The sequence below is a fragment of the Drosophila rhopaloa genome, unplaced genomic scaffold (assembly GCF_018152115.1).
Source record: "Drosophila rhopaloa isolate 14029-0021.01 unplaced genomic scaffold, ASM1815211v1 contig_3, whole genome shotgun sequence".
NCBI lineage: Eukaryota > Metazoa > Arthropoda > Insecta > Diptera > Drosophilidae > Drosophila > Drosophila rhopaloa.
Genome location: NW_025335123.1, coordinates 25,358,867 through 25,386,046, shown reverse-complemented (window position 1 = coordinate 25,386,046; position 27,180 = coordinate 25,358,867). Strand labels below are relative to the sequence as shown.

The 27,180-nt window shown below is 44.3% G+C and overlaps 5 protein-coding genes across 5 annotated transcripts; 3 read left to right on the top strand and 2 right to left on the bottom strand.

Moving 5' to 3' along the window:
- The first annotated feature begins 79 nt into the window (after positions 1-79).
- Positions 80-1,256, top strand: LOC108047020 (RNA 3'-terminal phosphate cyclase). The gene is given in 2 exon segments (XM_017127049.2): positions 80-448; positions 450-1,256. Coding segments are annotated over 2 exon segments (1,086 nt in total). The 3' UTR covers positions 1,167-1,256.
- LOC108047021 (tRNA (guanine-N(7)-)-methyltransferase) lies at positions 1,159-2,266 on the bottom strand. The gene is made up of 4 exons (XM_017127050.2): positions 2,041-2,266; positions 1,566-1,983; positions 1,402-1,503; positions 1,159-1,334 (listed from the first exon to the last, which is right to left on the bottom strand). The coding sequence occupies exons 1-4, from the start codon at positions 2,184-2,186 to the stop codon at positions 1,230-1,232; spliced, it is 771 nt and encodes a 256-aa protein (XP_016982539.1). The 5' UTR covers positions 2,187-2,266; the 3' UTR covers positions 1,159-1,229.
- A 676-nt stretch (positions 2,267-2,942) lies between these two features.
- Positions 2,943-4,431, top strand: LOC108046881 (DNA damage-regulated autophagy modulator protein 1). The gene is made up of 4 exons (XM_017126832.2): positions 2,943-3,148; positions 3,203-3,324; positions 3,437-3,824; positions 3,882-4,431. Exons 1-4 carry the CDS (start codon positions 3,084-3,086, stop codon positions 4,045-4,047), a joined length of 741 nt encoding a protein of 246 aa, XP_016982321.1. The 5' UTR covers positions 2,943-3,083; the 3' UTR covers positions 4,048-4,431.
- On the bottom strand, positions 4,295-6,584 carry LOC108046879 (cyclin-L1). The gene is made up of 3 exons (XM_017126830.2): positions 5,856-6,584; positions 4,982-5,788; positions 4,295-4,752 (listed from the first exon to the last, which is right to left on the bottom strand). The coding sequence occupies exons 1-3, from the start codon at positions 6,416-6,418 to the stop codon at positions 4,461-4,463; spliced, it is 1,662 nt and encodes a 553-aa protein (XP_016982319.1). The 5' UTR covers positions 6,419-6,584; the 3' UTR covers positions 4,295-4,460.
- A 249-nt stretch (positions 6,585-6,833) lies between these two features.
- LOC108046880 (fasciculation and elongation protein zeta-2) lies at positions 6,834-27,030 on the top strand. Its single transcript, XM_017126831.2, has 5 exons — positions 6,834-7,913; positions 24,016-24,491; positions 24,561-24,776; positions 24,844-24,933; positions 25,005-27,030. Exons 1-5 carry the CDS (start codon positions 7,336-7,338, stop codon positions 25,085-25,087), a joined length of 1,443 nt encoding a protein of 480 aa, XP_016982320.1. The 5' UTR covers positions 6,834-7,335; the 3' UTR covers positions 25,088-27,030.
- Positions 27,031-27,180: the final 150 nt, after the last annotated feature.

Genomic DNA, 27,180 nt, shown 5'->3' with positions numbered 1-27,180 from the left:
CATTTCAAATCCTGCTGACAACTTGAATGAAAAGCAGCTGGTAAAATTCTGACCTGTCTATCAAGAAATCAACCGGAAAATGAACGCGATGGACTTCGTAGAGATCGACGGCTCCTACTTGGAGGGCGGCGGACAGGCGCTGCGCAACGCCCTGAGTCTCAGCTGCATCCTGGGTAAGCCAGTGCGCGTGATCAAGATCCGGGCCAACCGCCCGAAGCCGGGGCTCTCGCACCAGCACCTGCACGGGCTGAACCTGCTGCGTGACATCGCCAACGCGGACGTGGTGGGCAACGCTCTACTCTCCACCGAAGTGGAGTTCACCCCACGTTCCATCCTGGGCAGCACCTACCGCGTGGACACGCACACGGCGGCCAGCATCACCCTGATCTACCAGATGGCCTTGCCCGTCCTCCTCTTCGCCGGACGCCCCTCCCGCCTCAGCGTGTCCGGGGGGCACGAACGTGGCCTTCGCCCCGCCGGTGGAGTACATGGAGCAGGTGCTGCTGCCCAACCTGAAGCGCTTTGGCGCCGGCTTCGATCTGCAGATCCAGCAGCACGGCTTCTATCCGCGGGGCAAGGGCAGCTGCCAGCTGGACGTGCAGCCGGTGGGCAAGCTGGTGGCCGGGCAGTTCCTGGAGTTCGGCCGCCTGCAGACGGTCAGCGGAGTGGCCTTCTGTGCCGGCCGCCTGCCGAGGAGCCTGGCGCTGGACATGCAGCAGACGGCGCAGCGCGAGATCCACCGCCTGTGGCCGGGGCAGCAGTGCAGGATCGAGGCGGTGAAGCTGCAGCCGGAGAAGGCGCGCGACAACGGAGCTGGCATCCTGATGACGGCCCACACATCCGGGGGCTGTGTCCTGGGCTCGGCCACGCTGGGCGAGAAGAGGGTCGACGGGCATGTGCTCGGCTCGGAGGCCTCCTGCCAGCTGTCTGAGTACGTTCGCAAGGAGACCTGCGTGGACGCCCACATGCAGGACCAACTGATCATCTACATGGCCCTGGCCGTCGGCTGCTCCAAGATGCGCACTGGCCCGCTGACCAAGCACACGCGCACCGCCATCCATGTGGCCGAGCAGATGACGGGCGTCCAGTTCGACGTGGAGGTGGAGCCTTCCGGCCAGACGTTGGTCACCTGCGAGGGCCTGGGACAACTCAATCGGATGCTCTAACAATCGATCTTTACTATACGGCAATCTTAAATTAGTGTCTACACAAATGGACAATATACGTTGCTAGAGGCGACGGAAAATGGCCAAGAAGTGATCGCCCTTGTTTCGCACCACCTTGGCGCCCTCCTCGCTGCTCTGGTAGAGCTTCGGGGTGATGTGATCGGCTTCCTGTGGGTGGAAATGGGAGCATTACTATGTGGCCAGCTGCAGGATCTACCGATCCCGGTGAACGTACCGCCTCCGCCTCGGTGAGACGCTCGTAGAGCGGATGCTCCTCCATGTGCGCCACGATCCACTTGTGCAGGTCCTCCACGTCCGTCATGGTGTACACCAGACCCTATGGCGAGAATGATTGAGCTGAGTGGTTGCCACACCTTCAGTGGGTGCCCAGAGACTCACCCCCTTCCTCAGGACATAGGCGTACTCGGAGAGCAGGGCCTGGTTGATGATGCGCCACTTGTGCTTGGCCCGCTTGAAGTGCGGATCCGGGTACAGGAAGAACATCTTCTCCAGCTGGCCCTTGGCGAAGTAGTTGGGCAGATACTTCATGGCATTGGTGCGCAGGCAGGCGATGTTTTGGTACGCCCCCGCGCCCGTGGCCTCGCTCTTCCGGCGCAGCGCCGCGATCCGGTCCACCACGTAGTCGGACACCTTGACGCGGATCTCCATGCCGATGGACAGCTTCTCGGGAAACATCTCGCCCAGGGTGACCAGGAAGCCGCCGTAGCCGCAGCCGATGTCCGCGAAGCGCACCTGCTGGCCCGGCTGGATGCTCGGGTAGAGCTTGCGCCAGTCCACATCCTCCGGGCGGGCGGGACTGCGGAAGTGCATTCAATTAAATCCAATCCCCTTTGCCACTGCTGCAGTTACTCACTAGTCAAAGCTGTGGTCCGCAATGGGATTCGAGTGCGCCCGCTGGCGGTAGAAGCGCTTCTGTGGCAGTCCGGTTACCGCCGACGTCGGACTCAGTGCATCCGGCTCCGGATCCCGATCCTGCGCCTGTTCACCGGTGGTCACCATAGCTTGAGCTGAGAATGGACAACGTCTGAGAGCGGACAACAGCACGTTGTGTTCGTAGCTGAGCCGTCCGAGAATATACTGAAAAATACTTTTTGGTAATGTTAGGGGCATTCCCACGACTCACTACGATATTTCTCATTTTAAATCGGGTCTGACATACAAACACAAACACATGTATTTTTCCCAGTGGCTTCTAAACCTAAATAACCAATTTTTTTCAATAAAAACACGTTACATTTAAAATTATGACAATTGCATTTTTTTTCTGGAAAATGTTGCATGCTTTTGGGGGCTCTCAATTTGCACCGGCCACCTTCTGCCATTTATGTTCGCCTAGTACTTCAAGAGGTGGCTGCTCGAATTTTGTAAAATTAAAATTTCTCTGAAAAGTGTTGCATACTTTTGGGCAGTCGATCGTAGCGTCTACGACATTCAATTTTTTCGTTGCATGCTTTTGGGGGCTATGAATTTGCGCAGGCACCTTCTGCAATTTCTGTTCCCCTGGTACTTTAAATCCAGAAATTTCGCAATTTAAACGAAAAATTTTGCTAAGACAGCTTGAAATTGAATTGAATTCTTGTTTTTTTTATAAATGTTATTAATCCCATTTGTCCACCAACGGAATATCATTTTTAAAAAGCCCATGTTCCCGAATTCAAAATAACATAAATTAAATAAACTTTATTAAATTGTTGTTACACATTTTTTTCCATAAAACTTAAGGAATTCCCCTAACGGATAAAAATACTAACTCCTGAGCTGGCATCACTGCCAGAGACCCAAACATTTAGTTCTCTTGTTCGGTTTACTGCGGCGCACTTAAAGAAGTTGATTCTGATTCGGCCTTTGCTGCAGTGCATCGCCACACCAGCCCGCATCCACCACATCCCAATCGCGATGTCGCGGGTTTATCTGCTGCCGGTGGCCACGTTCCTGGTCTTCCAGGTGACCTTTATTGGCACGTAAGTACGCAGTGGTTCAGGTGCAGGCCTTTATCTGACTCCTTGCCCCCTCAGGTACATTTTCGCCGTGCTGGAGGGACATGTGGTGCCCACGGTTCCCTACATTAGCGATGCAGCGACATATTCTCCGGAGAGCTGTGTGTTCGGGCAGCTAATCAACATAGGCAGTGTTCTGCGTGAGTCCCGTCTTCTCCCGGCATCGCTCCTCTCCAGAAGATGATGAGTCATCTGCTGATTGGAAGCAGCCGCTTTGTTGCTGCTTATCTAATTGATTCGATTGCTTTGCAGTGGGAATCACCATATACGTGCGCTACCGCCATGTGCTGCAGCTCTACGAACACCACCCGGATCTGGACGCCTCGGTACTCCGCCAGAACCGCCTGGCGCTGTGGTTCGGACTGGTGTCCTGCCTGGGCATCAGCTTCGTGGGCAACTTCCAGGAGACGAACGTGCGGATTGTGCATTTCATCGGGGCCTTCTGCTGCTTCGGATGCGGCACCTTGTACTTCTGGATGCAGGCGCTCATCTCCTACCTGATCTTCCCCATGTCGGGCACCCGCATTTACGCCCACCTGCGGCTGGGCATGTCCGTGGTCTGCACCATCCTGTTCATCCTGCTGGCGGTGACCGGGGTGATGTCGCACATCCTGTTCAAGGGACAGAATCCGCGGAAGTGGTGGGTCCGCGGCCAAGCTATCGAGTCCGGACGATACTCACTCTTATCCCCTTTCAGGTATCCCTCGGACGGCGGCTGGTACTTCCACGTGGTCAGCTCCATTTCGGAGTGGATCATTGCAACCATCTTCAGCTTCTTTATCCTCTCCTTCACGCAGGAGTTCCGCGACGTGTCGCTGTCGCATCCCCAGATCGCCCTGATGTCCTACACGGCCACCATTTAGAGATTAGCCTGCTAGTTTTAGAGTAGAGATCTTGGGCTGGATTAGCCGGCGATCCCTTGTCCAGCTTCAACATTCTGCATGTATACTCCTCGAGGATGATGCGTTTGTCCGGGAGTGGTGCACTGCGACCGCTCGACTGCCTTCCTTCTCTTTCTTTCTCCTGCTCTTTCTCTGTCGGATTGCTGTGATATGTGCAAAGTGCTCCAAAAGGATTGGGAGCGGGTCGGCCCGAATGGCAGGCAGGTGCTTGATTGAGGAGTTAAATTTATTGATTACCCGAGTTCGTTCTTACATTACACATTAAAATTACTAAATCGAACTAATCGGTTGAAATGATCTGTAAATCTGTAAAATACAAAGCAATGAAATGAAAAGAAAAGAAAAGGAGTGTTTGTCTGTTTGTTTGTCAATCCCTAACGCTTGCGATCCCTGGAGCGATCACCATCGCGATGCTTGTGGCCACCTCGGCTGCCGTGGTTCCCGCTTCCTCCTCCTCCGCCGCCGCCACCTCCTCCACCGCCCCGTCCCTCTCCACCGCCTCCGCTGTTGCGATGCGAGGAGGAGGAGTAGCGACTGTGCTTGCCGGAGTTCGAGTTCGAGCCCGAGTTGCGATACTTGTCACCATCACTTACATTGTTGCTGCTGCCGGCGTTCCCAGACCGATCCTTCTTCGAGTAGTATTCGGAGCGTTCTCGCGTGGATTTCCTGTAAGAAATACAAAATTGGATAAGTACGGTTTTTGACCTTATAAACGAGGCAGTGTTTTGTTACTAGATTACTTCTGTACGGCATTAGTTAATATGGCATTAATGAAAGTTAGCCCAAATCATCATAAGTTATTAAACTATCATTCAATAAATATAGAAAATTATTTTAAGAAGCATCCGTTCTTTGAAAACACAATGGGATTGTTGGGATAGAAATGTCAACCTACGTCTTTCTGTGTTTGCTGTGCGGCGAACTGGAGCGCGTGGGCGACCTCGAGTAGTGGCGCGACTTTTTCTTGTGCTTCGGCGGCGAACGAGAGCGCGAGCGGGAGGATCGGCTGCGGTGGGACTTCTTGGTGCGCTCGCGACTCGGCGACCGGGATCTCGGCGAGCGGGAGCGTGGTGTTCTCGACTGAGTGCGCGTCCTGGAGCGCGATCTAGAGTCCTTCTCCGGCGACTTCTCCGAGGGCAAGGGCAGTGGAATCGCCCGCTGGATGAAGCCGCCCCATGCATTGTGGGAGCCATTGTTGCGGTCCACGGTGATCACAGCCGGCGGTGTGTTCGCCTCCTTCGTCTTGTTGCGCGCATCGATGTACCGCTTCTTCAGCTCGTCCACAGCGGCCTCCAGTTTCTCCACCACCGGCTTCGAACGCGTGTACAGCTCCATCACCCGGTAGCAGATATCCGTGATGTCCGCCATGGGCACGCGGAAGATGCCGAACCACGGCGGACTGCTGGGCAGCGGTATGTTGAGCTTACGGGCACTCAGGTAGATGCACGCACAAGCAATGGCCTCTGGCGTGTAGCGCATGAAAACGTCTGTCCTTAAAGAGTCGTTCATGAAATTCCATGATAACTGCATCAACTTCTCGTTCTTCTCGTACTGCAGCACCTGCAGGTACATCACAATCAGCTTGTGCGGATGCTTTACGTGCACGCAGAAGCCCAGTTCCTTGAGAACGCGTCGCTCGGCCTTGATCACCTGCATCTTGAGGTTCGTGTAGTAGGGATCCAGCACCATGGGCGAGATCTCCCTACGGGACAGAGAGAGGGAGGCATAAGCATTAGCAGCTGGGGAACGGGGCAAACTGAAATACTTACTTTTGGGCCCGCACTTGCTTGATGTGGTGGAACACATTGATCACGTCCCGGATGCGTCGGGGTGCCTCCTCGATCTTGGAGGCCAGGCACACACAGCTCATGGCCACCGTCTCCATATTGTGGCGCACGAAGCTCTTGGAGTAGAAGAAGCGCTGGAAGAGCACCTGGCCGGTCGCCATGGCCACCTGCGGCAGGCGCAACAGGATGCCCGCCGTCTGGATCAGCTCGCAGCCCAGTATCCGCAGGTCCTTCTCCGTCTCGTGGTCCAGTCCGTCCTGGCTGGACGGCGTCACGTCGATCTTGCCCTCCGGAATCAGGCTGTTCTCCAGCGTCAGCACGATGCGGTTGAATAGCCGCGGATAGATCGGCTTGCTGGCGTCCGCCTGGGCGGCTGCCACGCCCCCTGCATCGCCGCCCGCCACGCTGCTGTTGTTGGAGATGTTGACGCTGTTCGAGTGGAGCGATGTCACCGTGGTCAGCACATTGGTGATGGTCTCGACGGTCATCGAGGTGGCTGCCACCGTCGCGAGGACCATTGCGGCGCCGGCCCCACGGCTGGCCATTCGTGTCCAGAATGACGTCGCACGATTCACCACGTAAAGCGTATATTTTTGCTTTTAATTTACTTTATAATGCTCAACAATTTTGGCCAGCAATCGATTTCGATAACACGCACACGAAACAATTCTGCAAATGTTTCTCCGTGCCTACAATTAGTGTTGCAACAGTGGTTGGTTTACTAAATTAATCCAGAAAATACTAAAATTAAATATTGGAAAAACACGCGGCTTGAGTCTAGCAATGGATCGAGTCACGACTAAACATACCAAAAATACCCTAATTAAAAAATCACAAATTCAAAAGAGGTTTGTGTCATTGCTAACAAATATTCACGGTTTGCGCCGGTGCTTATACTATTTAACGGCCATTTTTAGGGCATTCCAAACCAGTCGGGATTTTATGCCAGTTGAGTGACGGTGCCATTATTTATTTATATTTTGTGCGTTGTTGATGTCAAATCCAATCGGAGTGCAGTCGCCAGCGAAAGGCTACAACAGAGCAAAAACTACAGATTTTAAGCAGCCGAGCCGCGACTGAGTGTTAGTGTGATTGTTTTTTTTATTGTTTTAGTGTTTATTGTGCTCGCAGGGCAGACAGAAAAACCATAGCGCTGTGCGAACGGAATTGGTCCAATTGGAGTTGCCCGAAATCGCAGTACGGATTCCAGTATTCCGGGGCACTTCCCCCCGTCGAAAGCCCCGCTCAGCCCCCTCGCAAACCCAGTATAACCAACAACTACCAGCCGAATTAGGGGTTGCAAAATTTCTGCAGCCAGCCCGGAAAAGTCGGAGGAAAACCGTTTGTGTCTGTGTGTGTGTGTGGAAAATAAGGGAAGCGCGCTAATACAAAACACTGCTCACCAAAGTCCAATCGGAATCGGAGGGCCACCGAATCCTTGAGAGAATCCTTTTCGCGTGCCATGCGTGACCTCGGCACCAAAATGGCCGAGCTTAAATTCGAGGCTCCGTTGGCGAAGTTCGAGGAGACGGACGAGTGGGGCGGTTGTGACTTCATCTCGAATCAGAACGCCCTCAACGACACGCTCAACCTGAATCTCAAGGATTCCCCCTCCACCGGCGGCAAGCCGGACTCAGCCAAGCTGCGGCTCCTGGAGGATGCGGTTCGCGATGCGCACGTGAGCAAGAACGGTGGCGGAGGAGGAGGAGGAGGAGGCGGCGGAACCGGAGGAGCTGGCTCCATCAGCCCCAACTGCAACACGCTGCAGGGCGGCGGATCAGTCATAGATCTCGGCCTGTCCGATGTGGGACTGGTGCCTGGCGAGGGCGCCGGATCGGGACTGGATGGCCTGGAGAAGCGCTCCTTGGCCGCCGGCGACCATGTGGACAACTTCACGGAGACTTTCGGAGGGAGTCTGGAGGACCTGGTGAACACCTTCGACGAGAAGATAACCAAGTGCTTCGGTAACTACGAGGAGAACGTCGAGGAGCTGGCTCCGGTGCAGGTGCGCAGCCAGGAGGAGATCATGAACGAATGCCAGTGAGTCTATTTGCAGTTTATAATTCGGATTAATCTTTTTTCTTGCTGATAAGGCAGATGCATTTTCAGCATTCAAAATTTTGATCCTAAGATATGTTTTGAATACTCAATAAAATGATATTTCTATGGTGTCCCTAAAAATCGCTAGAACCTTATAAGATACAACTATAGTTCAGGAATATATCAAATTTGGGTTTCTAAAAATAATACGGAAATCAATAAAAATGTTTACTCAGTTGTAAATGCTTTTTAAATTGATAACAAGTAGTTGACTAAAAACAATCAATGGGGGATTTTCTTCTAGATACTGCAATTATGTGTACATGTTTTTTAAACATCTGATGTCATGAAATCATCACTTACTAGCGAAATTAAATCCCTCAGATATCAATGTAATGTATGCAGTAAGTGGAATGTAGAAAAATTTAAGGTATAATATAGTAGAATTATATCAAATATAGGCCTCAGTTTAGGGATGCCGCATGCGGCAATTCCAAATCCTAGTTATGTAAAGTGCATTTCGCGATGTTTTGTGTTTTTGTGCTTTCGTGTCTATTGCGACGCTGCGGGTGGCAAGTGCGCATGCTCCGGACTCGGAGTGCTACCCCGTAGCCCCTGACCCCATCCCCCAATCCAGACCCGGCGCCACATAACTACGTAATCCTGCCCGAACCGCCGAGGGTGGGTGGTGCTTTCTTGTTGGATCGATAAAAGTGCCAGGAGTTTTCGCTGCTCTCATCTGGTCTTCGGGCGACTGTTGCGCCTCGTGGATGCAACCTGGGCGGGCACCCTGTACCCGTGCTTCCAGCCGCAGCCCCATTGTAACGCTGATCCACTTATGTCGGGGAAGTGGCAATCGCTCGAAGTGGTGGGGAGGGGGCGGGGCAATAAATCATTTATATCCAGTGGCCAGATAAACACTTCACGGAGCATTGGCCAAAGAAATGGGAAGAGAGTTGGAGAGCGGTGAGTGGTAAGGGGGCGGGAAAAGGGTTGAGCGGGCGACAGAAGAAAGCGGCTAAGGGGGTCGCATTGTCAAAGCCCCACTTTCGAGCTTCAGAGATTCGACTCCGAGTCGGATGTCCAATGCAATGCAAATCAAATCCAGCGAAGAGCGAAAAACAATAATGCTATATGGCTCCTATCTGTCTCTTTCCCTCTCGGCTGACATCAGCCATAAATTTGATAATCGCGTGCACACCCGCGATCCATGCGAGTGTGTGTGTTTACGAGCGCAAATACTAATTCACATCCTGTGCAAATAAATAAACACACAGTGGACACTGGCTACCTGGTAAAATGGAAGAGTATACAAATTTCATTCACTTTTCGATTTTAAACAATCAAATTAATTGGTACGTCTAGTTTTATCTCTAGATCTTGTTGGATTCTGTCAGTTTATACCTTTCACAGCAACGAGAATTTAGATAGGAGCTTTCAATCCTAAAGTGTGTATTATTTTTCAAAATGTACATCTGAAGATTAAAATTTTTAAAATTTATTATTTTGACTAGTTAGTTAGTTAGTTTCTTTAAATCTCAGTATAGTCGTTGTTGCTGTCTGAATTGGTATATTTAAAGGACAATGTTCACATACAATCAAATGTTGTTTTTTAGCTGCAATCACTGTACTCAAATGTCTGGATACACATGTGCGTAAATAATATTTTGACGTATTCAGAATTCAATAATGAAAATTCCAGCCAAAAATGGCACTGCCGCAATGACTATTCGTTCATGTATTTGCCGATAAATCAGAAAAAATTCAATTACTAGATTCACTCCTTGCTCTTTATTTCTCTCAGAGATTAAAAAAAAATCACGAAAAAAGTGTAACTTTTTTGTTTACTTTAGAAATGGTTGTGAATTATGTCACAACATTTAAAATATTGAAACCAAAAGAATTTTGAAGAATCCTCATTTCTGAAACCATTTTTGTTGCTATGTCAAACGAACCATCGTCAAGAAACTTCTAAGAAGAAGCCCTAAGCCCTTATTATAAAATGTTTTGTGTCTGTTTTACGGAGGTATAATAAAAAGAAAAATGTAATCAATAAAAAAAAACAAAAACGAAATCGGATTCTTCTTAACCTCTAGGCAGATGCTGGAAACCTGGAAAATGTGTAGAGATGACAAAACTCTGCAGCAGCGCATTCAACCGTAGTCGTTCGCTCTGCTGCAGTTTGTCTTAATTGCGTTTTTTTCATGTTTCGAGTATTCATTGCCACCGCGTTCTCTGCACCCTGGCCCCATCCCCGCTCTCCATCTGACCCCATCTCCCTCACTATCTGCCTCTCTCATCTACATGAGTGCATCTTGTGCCGCCCAACTAACTGTTACTGCCTTTGTTCTGTCTCTCCTCTCCTCTCTCATGGGGATAGGGTACCAAGAGCTGTATTGGGCTGCACTGCATTTACGATGGACGTACAAATACGATATTCATAACCGTTTTCATTTGGAAGACATATTAAAATATTTTTGTAATTTTTCTCTAAGGTTATATGTTTATATGCTATGTTGACGAACACTTTCCAAGGACAATCCTCATTATCCTAACCCCAAAACACATTAACGAACAATGGGTATGGAGAAGTCTACCCCAGATGCTGCATGCAAATGGTTTGTTCTTGTGTGTCGGCGCGTTAAACGCAACTGCGACGTCAACGCCTGCTGTCAATATTTACCTTATTTAATAATGATTCAGTGGAAATTGTGCTGAGTAAGGTGGCCGAAGGTCGTAGGTCGCTCTCTGGGTCCAGTCCCTTTCCCGCTTTCCTCCTTTCCTGGGAGCTATTCTCTATTCTATATTTACAACAGCCCCACCCCCTACTTCACCGCCTTCGACCAAGTTTTCAACTGCATTCCGCTCTGATTAGTGGCAGCTGCTCCAAGGACGAACTTCGTTCGGTTAGTTCGGTTCGTGCGGAAAAGTTGAGGCAACACGGAAAATCTCTTGGCAACGGGACAAGAGGAAGAAAGCCCTACTCCAAGATAACAAGAACACAAAGGAAAAGTTAATTTTCCAGAAACCCGAGATTAAAACACACTTACTTAGCAAAAATCCTCATGAAAAACTCAATGGGATTTACCAAAGTGTTATTGCATTTTTGATTCGGTATCTTTAAAGACTCTTGTTTTATTTGTCCTATCAGCTCTTAAATATATTTAAAGCTGCCTGTCCAAATTTGAATAGATAGTAAAAACTTCAAGTCTATATCCAAAGTGGTAAGGCCCCCTCTTTAAGGGTATAATACGTACTACGTAGAACAGGCACGATTAGTAATCGGGCTGATGACCATATGCCCAGTTCGACTGGGGTTTATAGCACTTATAAAATGCGCTCCATATGGCCAGCACTCTTCCGGTTTCTTTTGCCCCAAACGAACCGAACCGAAACACGCGACATGGGTCGAAAAGGTGGCGATGCGATGGTGACTTTCTGCTCATAATTGAATTGTTGCTGGCGACCCACTTTTGCGGCCAAGTCCCCAAGCCGAGACCTCAATCGATTCCTGTTTCGCAGCGGGGTTCAATGTCCTGCATCCTTCGGGTGCACAACTTGCATCTGCCAGCTGTCGCATTAAATAAACCGCACTGCTAAGCATAAGCCAAGATAGTGAAAATCGGATATGGGACACAGCGGTTAAAACGTTATGATTTTTTGTATAGAAAGAAATTCTATATAAATGAGTAGTTTTCATATTCGAAGAAATTACTTTTAAGTCAGTTTTTCGAACTTTCTTTTACACTCCAACTCATAGTTGTATGGTATTAAAAATAGTAAATATTCAAATTATTTATGCTTCAGGTGGTTTAAGCCCGGCTTTTGAGCTTGTCATCTGGAAACGTTGTATATCTTTGGTATATTGCCCCACAACGATCATCTTTTTCGCTGCATTCTCCAAGTTGATCATAATCATTATTTCCTGTGCATAACAAAAACTTGTTTGCAACCATTTACGGCAAATGCCAAAAGCTGCTCTGTCTACCAATACCCTCCTTCAACGAACTTCGGTCGCCCGCGATCTTAGCGATCTGCAGTCAGATCGATTAAAGCATTCGGTTATTAATTGACCACACGCAATGCCTCCACTCGACACTCGAAACTCGAGATCTTACATCAGCAAACTCATCTGGCTGCAGCTAAACAAATGCCGAAGCGTTGATTGCTCTTAATTGGTATTTGGCCAGGGAACCTGTTAACGAGTTTGCGGCCTTCTACGACTATGAAATCAGTTCCAAGATCGCAATGCGTTTAAGGTGGTAAAGAATTGGAAGTAAGACAGCTGGTTCTGGTGAGAGAATTTAATAAGCACTTAAGAGTTGTATTCTCACATGGTCTTTTCGATATTATATCTGAACACATTGTGTCAATTGAAACTAAAGTTTTGAAAGAATGTCAGTTTTCGGTTAATTAATTGTAAATACGGTTCATCGTTGAAACTCCCTCAACTCGCGTAAAATTTGACTCCTTCCTTAAGTTCATTGACTGGTAATTGCTGCATTAGCCAAGGATTTACTTTCAGTTGGCTGAAACTTAAGCTCAGACCGGACTTTCTTCAAAGCCTTGACTCGAGGGCAGCTACTGAACTGCATGGTAATCAATTAAGAGGGGTCTCTGCTATAAATAATCGGATGTGACTGTGCCAGGGGATGGTTCATCTGGGGGTTGGTAAACAGGACACGGCCTAGCGGCCATTATAGCCGCCCTGTGACATGAGTGGCATATAAAAACAATAATACAATTTATACACAGAGAAAAAATTAGAACTAGAAAAATCAAAAAACAAGAAAGGAAAGCTAACTTCGGGCGGAGCCGAAGTTGAAATACCCTTGCAAAATATTCTGCAAATTATATTCTCCAAAATTATTCATATGATGCATTCTTAATACTCATAAAAAATCCCACCTTCCTAACTTTAAAAACACCAAAGTTATGGCAATTTCAATCGTTCAGTTATATGGCAGCTACAGGATATAGTCGGCCGATCCATATGAAATTTGGTAGGTCGGATTAATTGGCCATAAATAAAACCCATAGGAAATCCCAACTTTCTAACTTTACAAACACCAAAGTTATTTCATTTCCGATCAATCAGTTATATGGCAGCTATAGGATATAGTCGGCCGATCCTTATGAAATTTAATATGTCGAATTGATTGGGCAAAAATAAAACCCATAGGAAATCCCAACTTTCTAACTTAACAAACACCAAAGTTATGGCATTTCCGATCAATCAGTTATATGGCAGCTATAAGATATAGTCGGCCGATCTTTATGAAATGTGGTACGTCGGATTGACTGGCCAAATATAAAACCCAGAGAAAGTCCCAACTTCCTAACTTAACAAACAGCAGAGTTATGGCATTTCCGATCAATCAGTTATATGGCAGCTATAGGATATAGTCGGCCGATCCCGGCCGTTCCGACTTATATACTGCGTGCAAAGGAAAGAAGGGTGTGTGCAAAGTTTGAATTCGATATCTTTAAAACTGAGAGACTAGTTCGCGTAGAAACAGACAGACGGACAGACAGACGGACAGACAGACGGACAGACGGACAGACAGACGGACAGACGGCCATGGCTATATCAACTCAGGAGGTGATCTTGATCAAGAATATATATACTTTATAGGGTCGAAAATGTCTCCTTCACTGCGTTGCACACTTTTGACCAAAATTATAATACCCTTTGCAAGGGTATAACAAGAAAGGAAAGCTAACTTCGGGCGGAGCCGAAGTTGATATACCCTTGCAGAATACTCTGAAAATTATATTCTCCAAAATTATTCATATGCATTCTTAATACTCAACAAAAATCCCAACTTCCTAACTTTAAAAACACCAAAGTTATGGCATTTCCAATCGTTCAGTTATATGGCAGCTATAGGATATAGTCGGCCGATCCTTATGAAATTTAATAGGTAGGATTGATTGGCTAAAAATAAAACCCATAGAAAATCCCAACTTCCTAACTTAACAAACACCAAAGTTATGGCATTTCCGATCGTTCAGTTATATTACAGCTATAAGATATAGTCGGCCGATTCTCATGAAATTCGGTAGGTCAGATTGATTGGCCAAAAATAAAACCTATAGAAAATCTCAACTTCCTAACTTAACAAACACCAAAGTTATGGCATTTCCGATCGTTCAGTTATATGGCAGCTATAAGATATAGTCGGCCGATTCTCATGAAATTCGGTAGGTCAGATTGATTGGCCAAAAATAAAACCTATAGAAAATCTCAACTTCCTAACTTAACAAACACCAAAGTTATGGCATTTCCGATCGTTCAGTTATATGGCAGCTATAAGATATAGTCGTCCGATCCCGGCCGTTCCGACTTATATACTGCGTGCAAAGGAAAGAAGGGTGTGTGCAAAGTTTCAGTTCGATATCTTTAAAACTGAGAGACTAGTTCGCGTAGAAACAGACAGACGGACAGACAGACGGACAGACGGACAGACGGACAGACGGACAGACGGACATGGCTATATCAACTCAGGAGGTGATCCTGATCAAGAATATATATACTTTATAGGGTCGGAGATGTCTCCTTCACTGCGTTGCACACTTTTGACCAAAATTATAATACCCTCTGCAAGGGTATAATAAAATAGAGGTCTCAAATAGGAAGTAATTGAAAATTAGCAATGAAATCGGCACTTTTCATTTATATTTAGCCAAGTATCTCTGTACATATATTTAACATGAAATGCATTTCTTTAGGGTTGTGCTAATACCAAGCAGCCATACTAGCCCCTTATTTTTCTCTGTGTGCCTATGCGACAGGAATAGTAGTCGGGTAGTTCCGTATCCGCTGGATGAGTCATGCCCGACAACGAGTCGTATGCGTGTTTTGTGAGAAAGAGGGAGATGGCGCTGAGTACTTATCAATTTGAATGCATTAAAGTAGGCAGAAGGAACTTGGGTGGTGGCTATGGGTTGGGGGAATTGCATGAGTGCCATTTCCTGGCCACAACGACTTTTCGGACCCGGCCTTTAGGGGTTGGCTGCAGTCTAAGCCAAGGGGGCCAAAAGGACGTTAACCTTTTGGGCTTTGTTTGTGAGGCGTCGCCCGGGGACACAAGCCAGCCACTAGGCACACAAACTAGACATCCGAAATACACCCGCAGGCGATCCAAAATACACCCACCACCACCACCCCGAATGCTAATTGCCCGACCTAACCTCACTCAACTTGCCAAGGAGAAACTTTTTGGCCACTGTTGGGCGCCATTCGAATATTAGAAATGTCTGACTGCCATCGAAGAGATATATCTGATGACTAATCCAGCACAAACACACGAACGGGGCCCGAGCCTTTGCCTGCGGCAATATTACATCATCAACAATAACAGGGCAAACAAACAAACAAAATAACATTTGGAATACAGTCAAGGACAAAGCACGGAGAAAGGAGAGAACAAGTAATGGGGAAAACTGGGGGCAAGACAATTGAGTACGGGTATTGTATAATTAAGCCAAGCCTTTGCAACGGAATCTGTGTATTTTCTGAATCTCCGTATCTGAAACTGCATCGCCATCTGCAGCTGGCATTGAATTGAAGGAGTGCAGGACAGAGTGGTAATGGGAGTGGGATGTGGATGTGGATGTGCTCCAAGGATGCGCCAAGGATGCTCCAGCGGATGCGCCGCCAACAGACGACTCATAACAGTCCTTGAATTCAAAACAACAAAGCCTGTCGCCTGCGGGGGCGACTGTCTGCTCTTTGTTTAAACAACTCTTTTGCATAACATGCTTATTTAACTGGCTGACATCTCGGCGATTGTTACGCGTATATGGAAAAGACTGGAAAAACGAAGTAAGGTCCGAGAAAAACCCACCAAGTCGCATTTCCATTTCGAACCTAACAAACATTTTGTTTAAGAAGAATACACACGACTTGCAGTAGAGTAGTGAAATAATATTACGTTAAGCTTTGGCTAATAAACGACTGCTTTTAGAGTTATTTTGGCCAATCTTTCTTCTTCGAATTGAGTTCATCATCTGCGCTTCACAGTAAGCTGCTTCTCCGCGGTGGCTGCTTCTCCCCCACGGTACCACATACTGCTACTACCTACTACTACTTATATGCGATATGTGTTTTTGTTTTGTTTGCATTTTTGCTGTTATTTGTTTATGGGCCACATAACTGGCAACATTTTCTTCTGCGGTTTCGGACGCTGCTGGATTGCCATGAAAGCCGAAGCCATAGATATTTCTCAGTTTCTCCCTCTTTCGCCGCTTCTCGCGCGTTTTGTTAATGTTAATGGCCTATTTATACAAATTAATTATAAATTGATTTTTCTCAGGCACGCAACTAAACAAAATCGCAAAGCCCCGCTTTAAAGTGTAAACTGTTTATATTCACTTTGTATTTGTTTGTTAGCACGAACTAAAAATAATGACGATCAGTTGATAATGGGATTTGATTAAGTTTTCAATGACTTTCGAACTTCAATTTCTTTGGGATTACGTCTTTAAGATAACAGATATGCAGCATCTGCTAGGCGGTATTAAAAATGTTTTTTTTTATACCCTTGCAGAGGGTATTATAATTTTGGTCAAAAGTGTGCAACGCAGTGAAGGAGACGTCTCCGACCCTATAAAGTATATATATTCTTGATCAGGATCACCTCCTGAGTTGATATAGCCATGTCCGTCTGTCCGTCTGTCCGTCTGTCCGTCTGTCTGTCCGTCTGTCCGTCTGTCTGTTTCTACGCAAACTAGTCTCTCAGTTTTAAAGCTATCGAATTGAAACTTTGCACACACCCTTCTTTCCTTTGCACGCAGTATATAAGTCGGAACGGCCGGGATCGGCCGACTATATCCTATAGCTGCCATATAACTGATTGATCGGAAATGCCATAACTTTCGTGTTTGTAAAGTTAGGAAGTTGAGATTTTCTATGGGTTTTATATTTGGCCAATCAATCCGACTCACCAAATTTCATAAGGATCGGCCGACTATATCCTATAGCTGCCATATAACTGATTGATCGGAAATGCCATAACTTTCGTGTTTGTAAAGTTAGGAAGTTGAGATTTTCTGTGGGTTTTATATTTGGCCAATCAATCCGACCTACCAAATTTCATAAGGATCGGCCGACTATATCCTATAGCTGCCATATAACTGATTGATCGGAAATGCCATAACTTTCGTGTTTGTAAAGTTAGGAAGTTGGGATTTTCTATGGGTTTTATTTTTGGCCAATCAGTCCGACCTACCAAATTTCATAAGGATCGGCCGTCTATATCCTATAGCTGCCATATAACTGATTGATCGGATATGCCATAACTTTCGTGTTTGTAAAGTTAGGAAGTTGGGATTTTTTATGAGTATTAAGAATGCATTATATGAATAATTTTGGAGAATATAATTTATAGAGTATTCTGCAAGGGTATATCAACTTCGGCTCCGCCCGAAGTTAGCTTTCCTTTCTTGTTTAAATATATTTTCGTGCTGTGTAGCCTTGAAATCAATTCGACACCAACTTCTCCCCGCCCCCTTGCCTTTGTCCCCGATGTCAATTCTCGTGTCCCCGATTCTCCATCCCATCCACTCCACTCCCTCCATTAACACACGGCTCGATTTGAATTTGGATCGACTATATAGGCTATGCGGCTCCGGTGCCAACGCAAAGTGTGAACAGCCTAAAATTAGAAACACTTTGAAGTGTGTGCAAGACATGATTTTCCTACCTCTCGCCGTTGATTTTTATTTTAGTTTTTACTTTGCAAGTGTGTGTTTTAGTTTGTGGTGGCATTTTTCTATCCATGTATTTGCTGTCACAGTAAATATATACAGCTGGGTGCAAAATAATAGCGAAGGGCGTGTGAAAAATGCTGCAAAATAGCAATAGGTAAGGAAAACCCACCAAAGCACACAAAAGTGTAAAACAAAGTTCTCTAATCTATACATTTGTTGGGCCAAGAAGTTCTTGAGAGCCCTTTAAGATGGGTACTACTATCTTGAATCCCGCTGTTTGTGTGCCCCTATCATAGGTGGAAAATAAGCAGCACAGGGTCACCCTTTGGCTTACATGGAGGAGTGGAAAGGTGAAGGGAAAGAGCGAAAACTTTCACACTCCACACAATGAACAATGTAAGACAACAAACAGAAAATAACGAACACCCCAAAAATCCAACCGATTTACCTGGCTCACTCTCCCATTTTGTCTGATTTCGGTTAGTTTCACTGGGAAAAATAATTTATACAAAAACGGTTGGCTAATCTTATGTAAATAAATCATTTCAACTCGTTTAAATGGTACCTTCACTTTTCAATTCAAGTTGATTAGGCGCTTTTTGTTCTACAAATTTAGTATTTTTTTGTTGCCGAATTATTTGGTATAACACATCTGAGATGAGTTTCTGATCTTTCGAAATGCAATTAATCAAAGCTATATTAGTTTGTAAACTAAAAGGTAATAAGTTGAAGCCTTTATTAAAGGGTATCAAGTAGTCGGTTTTTTTGTGATAATGCAACTGCAAGTTGCCGAAAATTAAATCTGCGAATGTTGAGCGCGTTGTGGTTGAGTGAAAACTCGTGTGAATGAACCTTAAAAAAACGAAAAACAAAAAAATGAAGACAACAATAGCTGTCGAAACAAACATTTGAAATTGTAAAAGAGCCGGGAAAACCTGATAGGGCACCGCTCCCTTCCCTCAGTCCAAACTTTAAAAGCTATTTTCACTAATAAGAAATAGTATTGGATCAGAGACACAGGTAAAAAAGAAATAAAACGATCTTATGAAATAGTTTGTCTTTTGGGAATACAAATCATTTATGTCGGGTAAATAAATAAATGAATACTGATACTGATCTTTTGATATTGAAATACCTGTTCCCTAAAATTTGTCAGACAATGTTCTCAATCTTGAAATATTATGCAAATCCCAACTTACGGGAAATTATGTGGAAGATCTTATAAATTCGATAGAGATGCCAACGAAAATCTAAATATTCGTTCTTTCTGTTACCATACCATCTTATTTTCCCATTTCCCTTCGAATGCCATAAAAATACCTCAAACCGTATTAGAAAGTTATTTCTTCGTTTTTCGCAGCCCAAAGACCCACCAAATAATTCATTTCCTATGAAATTCCAATTTGGCTGAAGTCAAAACAGAAATACGAAAATCAGGAAGAAGCAGCACCAAAAAATGCCAACCACAATTATCTGAAAAATAAAAAAAATAATAATAAGAGAGAAACAGTCAACACAACGTGGGCGAAATGAAGCCAATTGAGTGAAAAGAAAAGAGGGGAAAGTGGGGTGGAGGGGGAAGTGGGGGGAGTACAGTGGGACACTTGGACTGTTCGAGCGATCTTCATCATCATGGAAGTCATCTTGATGGGATGGCCAATTTGTGCGGCGCTGATTCATCAGCCGGAGAAACAAATTTATTCGGTTATCTAAGTACACACAATTAAAATTCATTAAAATATTTCCATTTCCATCATAAATTTTCATCAACGAATATTAGTGTTTTTTTTTTTGGCTTTTCATTGTTGTTTCTTTACTCTAAGCAAATGGCTTCTATGACTTTTTAGCATTACTTAAAGCTTGTCAAGTCAGTAAATATTATTTATTTGCATTTTTATGAAATGTTGGTATTGCTATTTGTTAAGGTGGCAGTTTTAGTTGGGTCTCTCTAGTTTCAATACTTTGCTCTACTCAATATTACAAATAAATTCATGATAGGGTATTAAGTCTTTGGTTCACCCCCTCCTATTTGTTATTAAATATGATGTTTGTCCAAATGATGAGCTCATGTTTCGCGGGGCGTTTTTCGGGACTAAAACTGCTAATTGTCAGACATGTAGACATGTGAACATGTGGCACCAGGCCCCGCATCCAAACACTAACATTTGGATTTGCCACGCCCCGAATTATCGGGTCAGGGGCACCACTCCCCGCTCCCCGCTTCCCGCAAGATAAGAGTTCGCTCCCAAAAAGAGTTCACGGTGCGTTGTGTGGCCCGTTTATGATAAGTGGTCAGTGGGTAGATTCCATCTCCATCGCCATTATATATGGGGCCCATAATTATAATTGCCGATATGTGCGTGTGAGTCTGTGCCCTAATTGCCCGCGTCGATGATGGAAATGTGTGGAATGCCAGGGCACGGAATGGGAGCAGTAGCCGAGTGGGAGCTGTAATCTGAATGGGTTGTCAGCGATAAGGGAACGAGTTGGGCAGATGATGAGATGCCCAGCATCGACTGGAATAGCCTTAAGAAGGTTTCATCACAGCGGGGATTGTCGAATCAAAAATGCATTGAACTGAACTGGAGGTTCCCAAGGAACTAACTTGATAACCCAATAAGGGATCACTTTGTCTTGGAAAACTTGAAGTGAATAAAACCCATGACCACGAATGGGGGCTTCTCATCCGCTGTGACCCAAATCCACTGACTGGAAATTGAACTGACGTGTCAATTTAGTGCGTACGAGTCCACTTGATACACGGCCACTTCCGAGTTAGATTAGCCGGGTCCGGGTTTGGCTTTCCCAAAAGAGTTGCTCGCCGGAGTGAGTGCTCCGTAATTAGTTCGCTTTGATGGCAGTTTAAATATTCATTCGTAATCTGTCCGCCTCTTCGTCTGCCATTGTGTGCTCCAAAAGTGTTGCCCACATCACATCACATCGCAGACACGTAGAGTATTCATTGAAACACGCATATATGTATGTGAATTTATATATATAAATTATATAGTGGCCTCGACACATACCGAACCGAGATATAGCCCCTGCACTAGACGAATTCACATGTATTTATTAGTATGGCGGTGCAGTGCGTTTCAAAACCGTATGACAAGTGGCCAGAACTTCGAATGAATTTAGATTAATAACTTCACTGTAGATGTTTTAAATGAATATGTGTAATTTCAGATCAAAGCTGGGCTATCAAGTATCTTTATATATGTGAAATCAGTTTAGAGATTGTATAATCATAAAGTTACAATTAAAGTCAAGTGTCATTTAGATTAATTTGATTAACGTTTGTGAAGCTTTTCCCTTAATTTGTATTAGCTGTTGTATGGTCATGACGCACACTGTATGTGTGGATATATCCGTTTACCTGACGCAAAGCCCCCTCCCCCCCTCTGCACCCCTCTGCACCACCATAATCAACACCCCCCCGCGTGTTGTCACGAACAATTTATGCGATCTGCACATTTCGCACATTTCTCATCTTTTCGGCTTTTATTTTCCACTTGCTTTTGTTTTTCTTTTTCATTTGGCTTCTGTTTTTGTTTCTTCTTTTATTTTTCTGTTTTAATTTTCCAAGAGTTGCAAACGCAAAAATTCCTCACCATGCATCGTTGTAATTGTTGCAGTTTTATTTTTTATATTTAAGCACAAAATTCCAGCGAAAAATTAAATTTATGGGGGTTTGGCTGGGGGAAATGGGGGGAGGGCTCCATAAAAATGATGAGCGGAATTTAAAAATACATTTCCATTGTTGTCATAAAATATACTTGTTCTTTTTGTGCAAAATGTTGCTGTACAACGGAGTGACGTACGGAAGTTCGTTTTGCGCAAAATCAAAGAATGAAATGTGTCTCAATTTGGATGGCTGTTTGACACACATTTTAAATTGAATTTTATATTATTTGCTATTCAAACCTCTTGATTGATAAATTCATACATTTTTGACTCGACCTATAAATGGCAATGCAATCATTACACTCTGACTGTTCTTTGGCAAGATTTCCCTTTACACATTTTCATCAGAGTGTAGGTAACATAGAAGTACAATAAATCCCCCATTCAGGTGACTCATCTTCAACTAATCAGCAAAGTGCAGTCAATTGGTTGGCAATGTAGAGCATGAATAATTATGGGGAAAATCCACTGAGAAGCGGAGGCCAAATAGGGACTGTTGGGCTGACAAGGGGCAATTAAATGATTGGCAATGATCATGAAATTTGATAGCAAATGTGCCAGCAAACTCGAAACAGACAAATTGTCTGACTGACAACTCCTCTGGCAATTTATGTGGGCCCATTGCCAAAGGCCAAGGCAATCGAAGGGGGAAACGTGAAGATTACAGTGAAATATCTGCAGAACGAACTGCGAGAAAAATGATAAAAACTGATACTATAACATAATTGAGTATGTACTCTGATTTTGTTATTGAACCCAATTGAACTATGTTCTTTATCTTTGGCTGAGCCCAAGTCCAAGTTATCGAAGTGCGACTTCATGTTCACACGAAACTTCCCCATTGACACTTGCCACTTTAATCCAAGATGCAACTGCAACTGCAACTGCATCTGCTTCTGCCTCATTATCTGCGGGAATGATGTGCGTGATTGCCGCGGGGCAATTTGTCAGTTGCTTAGGCCTCCGCTGAAAAGCGGGCAGCACTCGGCAGTTTCTTGTGCCAGTTCCTTGCCACATGCAACCCAATAAGTGCGACCACTCGAGTTTTGTGGGTGGCGACAAGAGCACAGAGCACGGAGCACTTCTCTGTCCAAATCGGCATTTTCCGGGGCGGAGGGGCTGGAAAACGGTGGCGACGAGGTGCCAAGGGCTGTGCAAAGAATGGGGCGCTGATGAAAGAAAAAACTCATTACTGCCTGCCAGGGCACTCCAATAAATGGCGTTCCTTTCACTTGCAACGCACATAGGCCTTTAAGAAAGCCTTGAGCCCACGACTTACAGTGGCCTTTTTCTGGGCAGTAGAGTTGGTTGAAATGCAGTAAAGCAAACTATACCGAAATAAGTACAGAAAGTTGTCCAAGTTTGGAAACATTTTACAAATCATAGAAATGTGAAAAAAATTGACCCAAAAATACAAATCAAGCTTTGAAAAAATTTTTTTTAGAGAATTAAACCACTATCATTTTAAGGTATGCCACTTTGAAATCGGATGTCCGTAACAAAAGTTATGGGCTAAGAAGTGCAGGTTTTAGGTCACTTTTCTGCAAGCCCATTTTTCGAAAATTTGGAACGGGGTTACATTGCTTAAAATGATGAAAAATCGATCCAAAAAAAAAAAGTAAACTAAAAACACAGATTTTTAGGGAATGAAACCGCAATCATTTTAAGGAATGCCACTTTGAAATCGGATGTCCGTAACAAAAGTTATGGGCAAAGAAGTGCAGGTTTTAGGTCACTTTTCTGCAAACCCATTTTTTGAAAATTTCGAAATGGGTTAATTGCTTAAAATGATGAAAAATCGACCCAAAAACAAAAAAAAAACTGGAAACACAGTTTTTTAGAGAATGAAACCACAAGCATTTTAAGGTATGCCACTTTGAAATCGGATGTCCGTAACAAAAGTTATGGGCAAAGAAGTGCAGGTTATAGGTCACTTTTCTGCAAACCCATTTTTTGAAAATTTGGAAGGGGGTTACATTGCTTAAAATGATGAAAAATCGACCCAAAACCAAAAAAAACTGGAAAAACCATTTTTTTAGAGAATGAATCCACAATCATTTTAAAGTATGCCACTTTGAAATCGGATGTCCGTAACAAAAGTTATGGGCTAAGAAGTGCAGGTTTTAGGTCACTTTTCTGCAAGCCCATTTTTCGAAAATTTGGAAAGGGGTTACATTGCTTAAAATGATGAAAAATCGACCAAAAAACAAAAAAAAAACTGGAAACACAGTTTTTTAGAGAATGAAACCACAATCATTTTAAAGTATGCCACTTTGAAATCGAATGTCCGTAACAAAAGTTATGGGCTAAGAAGTGCAGGTTTTAGGTCACTTTTCTGCAAGCCCATTTTTCTAAAATTTGGAAAGGGGTTACATTGCTTAAAATGATGAAAAATCGACCCAAAAAGTTTTTTAGAGAGTTAACCCACAATCATTTTAAAGTATGCTACTTTGAAATCGGATGTCTGTGAGAAAAGTTATGGCGTTAAAAGTTCATGTTTGGGTCACTTTTCAGAAGAAGAATTTTTCGAAAATCAGGAAAGCAATTAGGAAATTTTCTGATAAATTTTCGGTCGTTTCTATGGCAGCTAAATAATATAGTCGTTCTATTTTTATAAAAGTAAAAGCGTAACTCTGAATACGTTTAAAATGTGTTTTGCCATAAGTACTCTCTAAAACGGCTCCTCTCTGCCTTGCAATTCCAGAATGTGGTGGACCATCACAGGCAACTTCGGCAACATTCTGCCCATCGACTGGTCCAAGTCGTACACCCGTCAGATGCACATGCCCACTCTGAACCTGGGCCAGAGCCAGAGCCACACGAAGCAGCAGCAGCAGGCGCGCAACCAGCAGCAGCAGCTGCACCACCAGAGCCACCAGGCGTATCCACAGAGTAATGGGTCCGGATCGGGACTGGATGCCCAGACGCCGGGCGACGAGTTCAACGACCTGACCAGCGAGGACGAGGCGGTGGCCAACGACCTGGACATGCACGCCCTGATCCTCAACGGGCTGAACGGCGACCTGGACGACCAGCCGATCAAGACGGTGGAGGAGGTGATCAAGGAGATCGACGACATCATGGACGAGGCCGAGAGCCCGCTGGACGAGCCGGAGACCTGCGACTCGGAGGTCATCGAGAAGGCGCGTGAGGTCCTGGGAGCGCCCCTTTATGCGGAAAGTAAGTCGCTTCAATATACTATATACTACAGACCTTACTGACATTGCATATTCCGAATTGACATTCCAGAACTGCAATATCTGACCACGACACAGCTGAACGAGCTGTACATGGAGATGGAGGTGCTCATCCAGGAGCTGAGCGAGACGCTCATCAACGAGCTGGCCCTGCGCGATGAGCTGGAGTTCGAGAAGGAGCTGAAGAACTCCTTCATCTCGCTGCTCCTGGCCGTGCAGAACAAGCGGCGACAGTACCATGTGGAGAAGAAGCGCGGCAAGTTCCAGGGTGAGTTTCGCCATCCCAAAAGTTCTAAGGTTGATCCCCACCTAATGTGTCCCATCAATATCCGCAGGTCCCGAACCCAAGTACTTGACCACCGTCATTCCGTATCACCTGGAGAACGGCACGCCCAACAATCAGTCCCTGCAGGTCCTGATCAAGAGTGAGTATTTATATTATTGGATTGACATTCTCTAGACCCTCTAATCCTCCGATTCCCTCCATCTCTTGCAGTTCTCAAGGCCATCAACGAGGACAGCCCCACGGTGCCGGCCCTCCTCACGGACTACATCCTGAAGGTGCTCTGCCCAACATAAGCGCCCTGGGACTTGGACCCCCAGCTATCGCTCTATCTCTCTGTCTGTGTTTATACAATTATACCGTGCATCTATATACAACTTGCATATACACACACAAACACCACACATAATTTAATGATTAGTTTGTACTTTAAATTATTGTTTAAATGCAATCTGTGTACTCAGGCGAAACAATTGTTTGCATTGAGCAGGAGAAGATTTCCACATGATCGGGAGAGTGCCAGGAATGTCTGGGGAATTGGGATCGAATCTTTGGGTGACTAAAAGATCCACTCTTAGTCACCGAAAATTGAGTTCTCCAATCCCTTCCTTGAACGATCCCCGATAGAACAAAAATATGCAACAAAATATACATGTAATTCATATATAGACACATATATATATCTAACAAAATATTTACGGAGAGTGCTACAAGAAATAAGCCAGTCCTCCCATGGCAATAATACTCACTCCTCCTTCTCCCAAAAAGGTCGAAGAAGTTATTTATACTAAAGAGCATTCGTATTGTTATAGAGCAGACTCCAACTAAGCTTAAAATTGATATGATAAATGCATCTGAAGCCAGTTGCAGTGCCCCTGTAACCGGAAAAGCTTGATATACTTCATCTATATGTGTAATATCCAGATCGGAAACCATTCGCTGCTTGCACTATGTTCGCCCAGCTTTCTGCAATCGAACGATCGGGCTATCTGAGTGTTCGGCTGCCAATCCCTAGTTTGTACAATAAGTAACTTGTATGTAATATATTGTGTAACTTGATTGTAAGAGGCGCAAGGCCTGTATGTCCCTGGAAAATCCGCCGTTTCCAACTGTGTTCCGAGTGCAATTTGAGACGGGCATTAGAATCAGAATCAGAGTCAGTTGAAGAAATTGATTTCGCTTCGCTTTAAGTTTTACTATACCTAATTTACTCATTTTTATTGTTTTCGAGGCCATACAACGCGTTCTGTTTTGTTCAAAACAATTGTTTAATGTAAATGAAGGAAACACAAATTTAATTTTAATTTGCATAAAAAACGCTGTGTTATTTACTTTTACCAAACAAGCATATATACAATTAATAATAACTAAAGAAAAAATAAAAGAAAAAAATAGCTAAAAATCAGTCAGGCGCACAGTGCTCTTCTTTTTATTATGACTACCAATAAAACGATCTAATTCTTTACATTTTAAGCTACCAGTCACACTAACAAAGCAAACGTAAAACGATAAACGATAAAAGAATAAGGAGGATTAAAAGTATAGCATATATAAAGTTGCATCGAGTCAAGTCCAAAAGAACCACTCTTACATACATATATCATGTTTCACATCTCACACGTCAAAAGTTAGAGGAAAAAGGAAAATGGAAAATGGAGCTGAGAGCGGAAGGAAGTCGAAAATTGCAGCCCATTCGATCAGCTCTTCGAAAGGAAGATAATTGAATCACATCTAATGCAAATCTTAGGTACCTTTGTTAGAAAACGATATGCAAGACATACCCAAAAATGGAAAACCTATATGAAAGACAAAAAACACACTCTCACGAGAAACGCATAAATGTTTACGACTCCATATACAAATTATAAATGTATATCAAATATGGTCGCGCTTTATAAATCAAATGAAAACGTATTTACTAAAACGCAAAAATTTAACTGAAATATGACTTTTTTAGGTCTCTGCAAAGTAAAGCAAACAAAAAACAAAAACAAAGGCTATATAAATCATATAATATGATACAAAATTAAGAAAGAATCCCTTAATTGTACGTGTATTTGTAAATTATTTAAAGAGTCCATGTTAAAGTCGAACGAAAAACCAAGAAATGACAGCCTAGAATGGAAATTATATTTATTTGATAAATTAGTAAAAAGAGAACACAAAATACATAGTTCTATGTACAATGGACAAACCGAAAAACTTTTAAATTGCTTGAATAAAAAGAAGAAAAACTATATTTTGGCCGTTGGTATTTGGGGACTTCGATTGGATTAGATTTCGTGATATTGAACTTTTTAATTCAGCGATTTTCTGGATTAAAATTTTTTTTTTTTATTTTCCAGGGATTTTTAATAAAGTTACCGTTCTACCATCTTCAAACTGCTTG

Coding starts and splice junctions, on each gene's coding strand:
- LOC108047021 (XM_017127050.2), bottom strand. CDS start 2,186: ATGGTGACCACCGGTGAACAGGCGCAGGATCGGGATCCGGAGCCGGAT. Junction 1,504..1,565: donor CCTATGTCCTGAGGAAGGGG/GTGAGTCTCTGG, acceptor TTCTCGCCATAG/GGTCTGGTGTACACCATGAC. Junction 1,335..1,401: donor GTCTCACCGAGGCGGAGGCG/GTACGTTCACCG, acceptor TTCCACCCACAG/GAAGCCGATCACATCACCCC.
- LOC108046880 (XM_017126831.2), top strand. CDS start 7,336: ATGCGTGACCTCGGCACCAAAATGGCCGAGCTTAAATTCGAGGCTCCG. Junction 7,914..24,015: donor GAGATCATGAACGAATGCCA/GTGAGTCTATTT, acceptor TTGCAATTCCAG/AATGTGGTGGACCATCACAG. Junction 24,492..24,560: donor AGCGCCCCTTTATGCGGAAA/GTAAGTCGCTTC, acceptor TTGACATTCCAG/AACTGCAATATCTGACCACG.
- LOC108046881 (XM_017126832.2), top strand. CDS start 3,084: ATGTCGCGGGTTTATCTGCTGCCGGTGGCCACGTTCCTGGTCTTCCAG. Junction 3,149..3,202: donor CAGGTGACCTTTATTGGCAC/GTAAGTACGCAG, acceptor TTGCCCCCTCAG/GTACATTTTCGCCGTGCTGG. Junction 3,825..3,881: donor GGACAGAATCCGCGGAAGTG/GTGGGTCCGCGG, acceptor ATCCCCTTTCAG/GTATCCCTCGGACGGCGGCT.
- LOC108046879 (XM_017126830.2), bottom strand. CDS start 6,418: ATGGCCAGCCGTGGGGCCGGCGCCGCAATGGTCCTCGCGACGGTGGCA. Junction 5,789..5,855: donor AAGCAAGTGCGGGCCCAAAA/GTAAGTATTTCA, acceptor TCTGTCCCGTAG/GGAGATCTCGCCCATGGTGC. Junction 4,753..4,981: donor CACAGCAAACACAGAAAGAC/GTAGGTTGACAT, acceptor TATTTCTTACAG/GAAATCCACGCGAGAACGCT.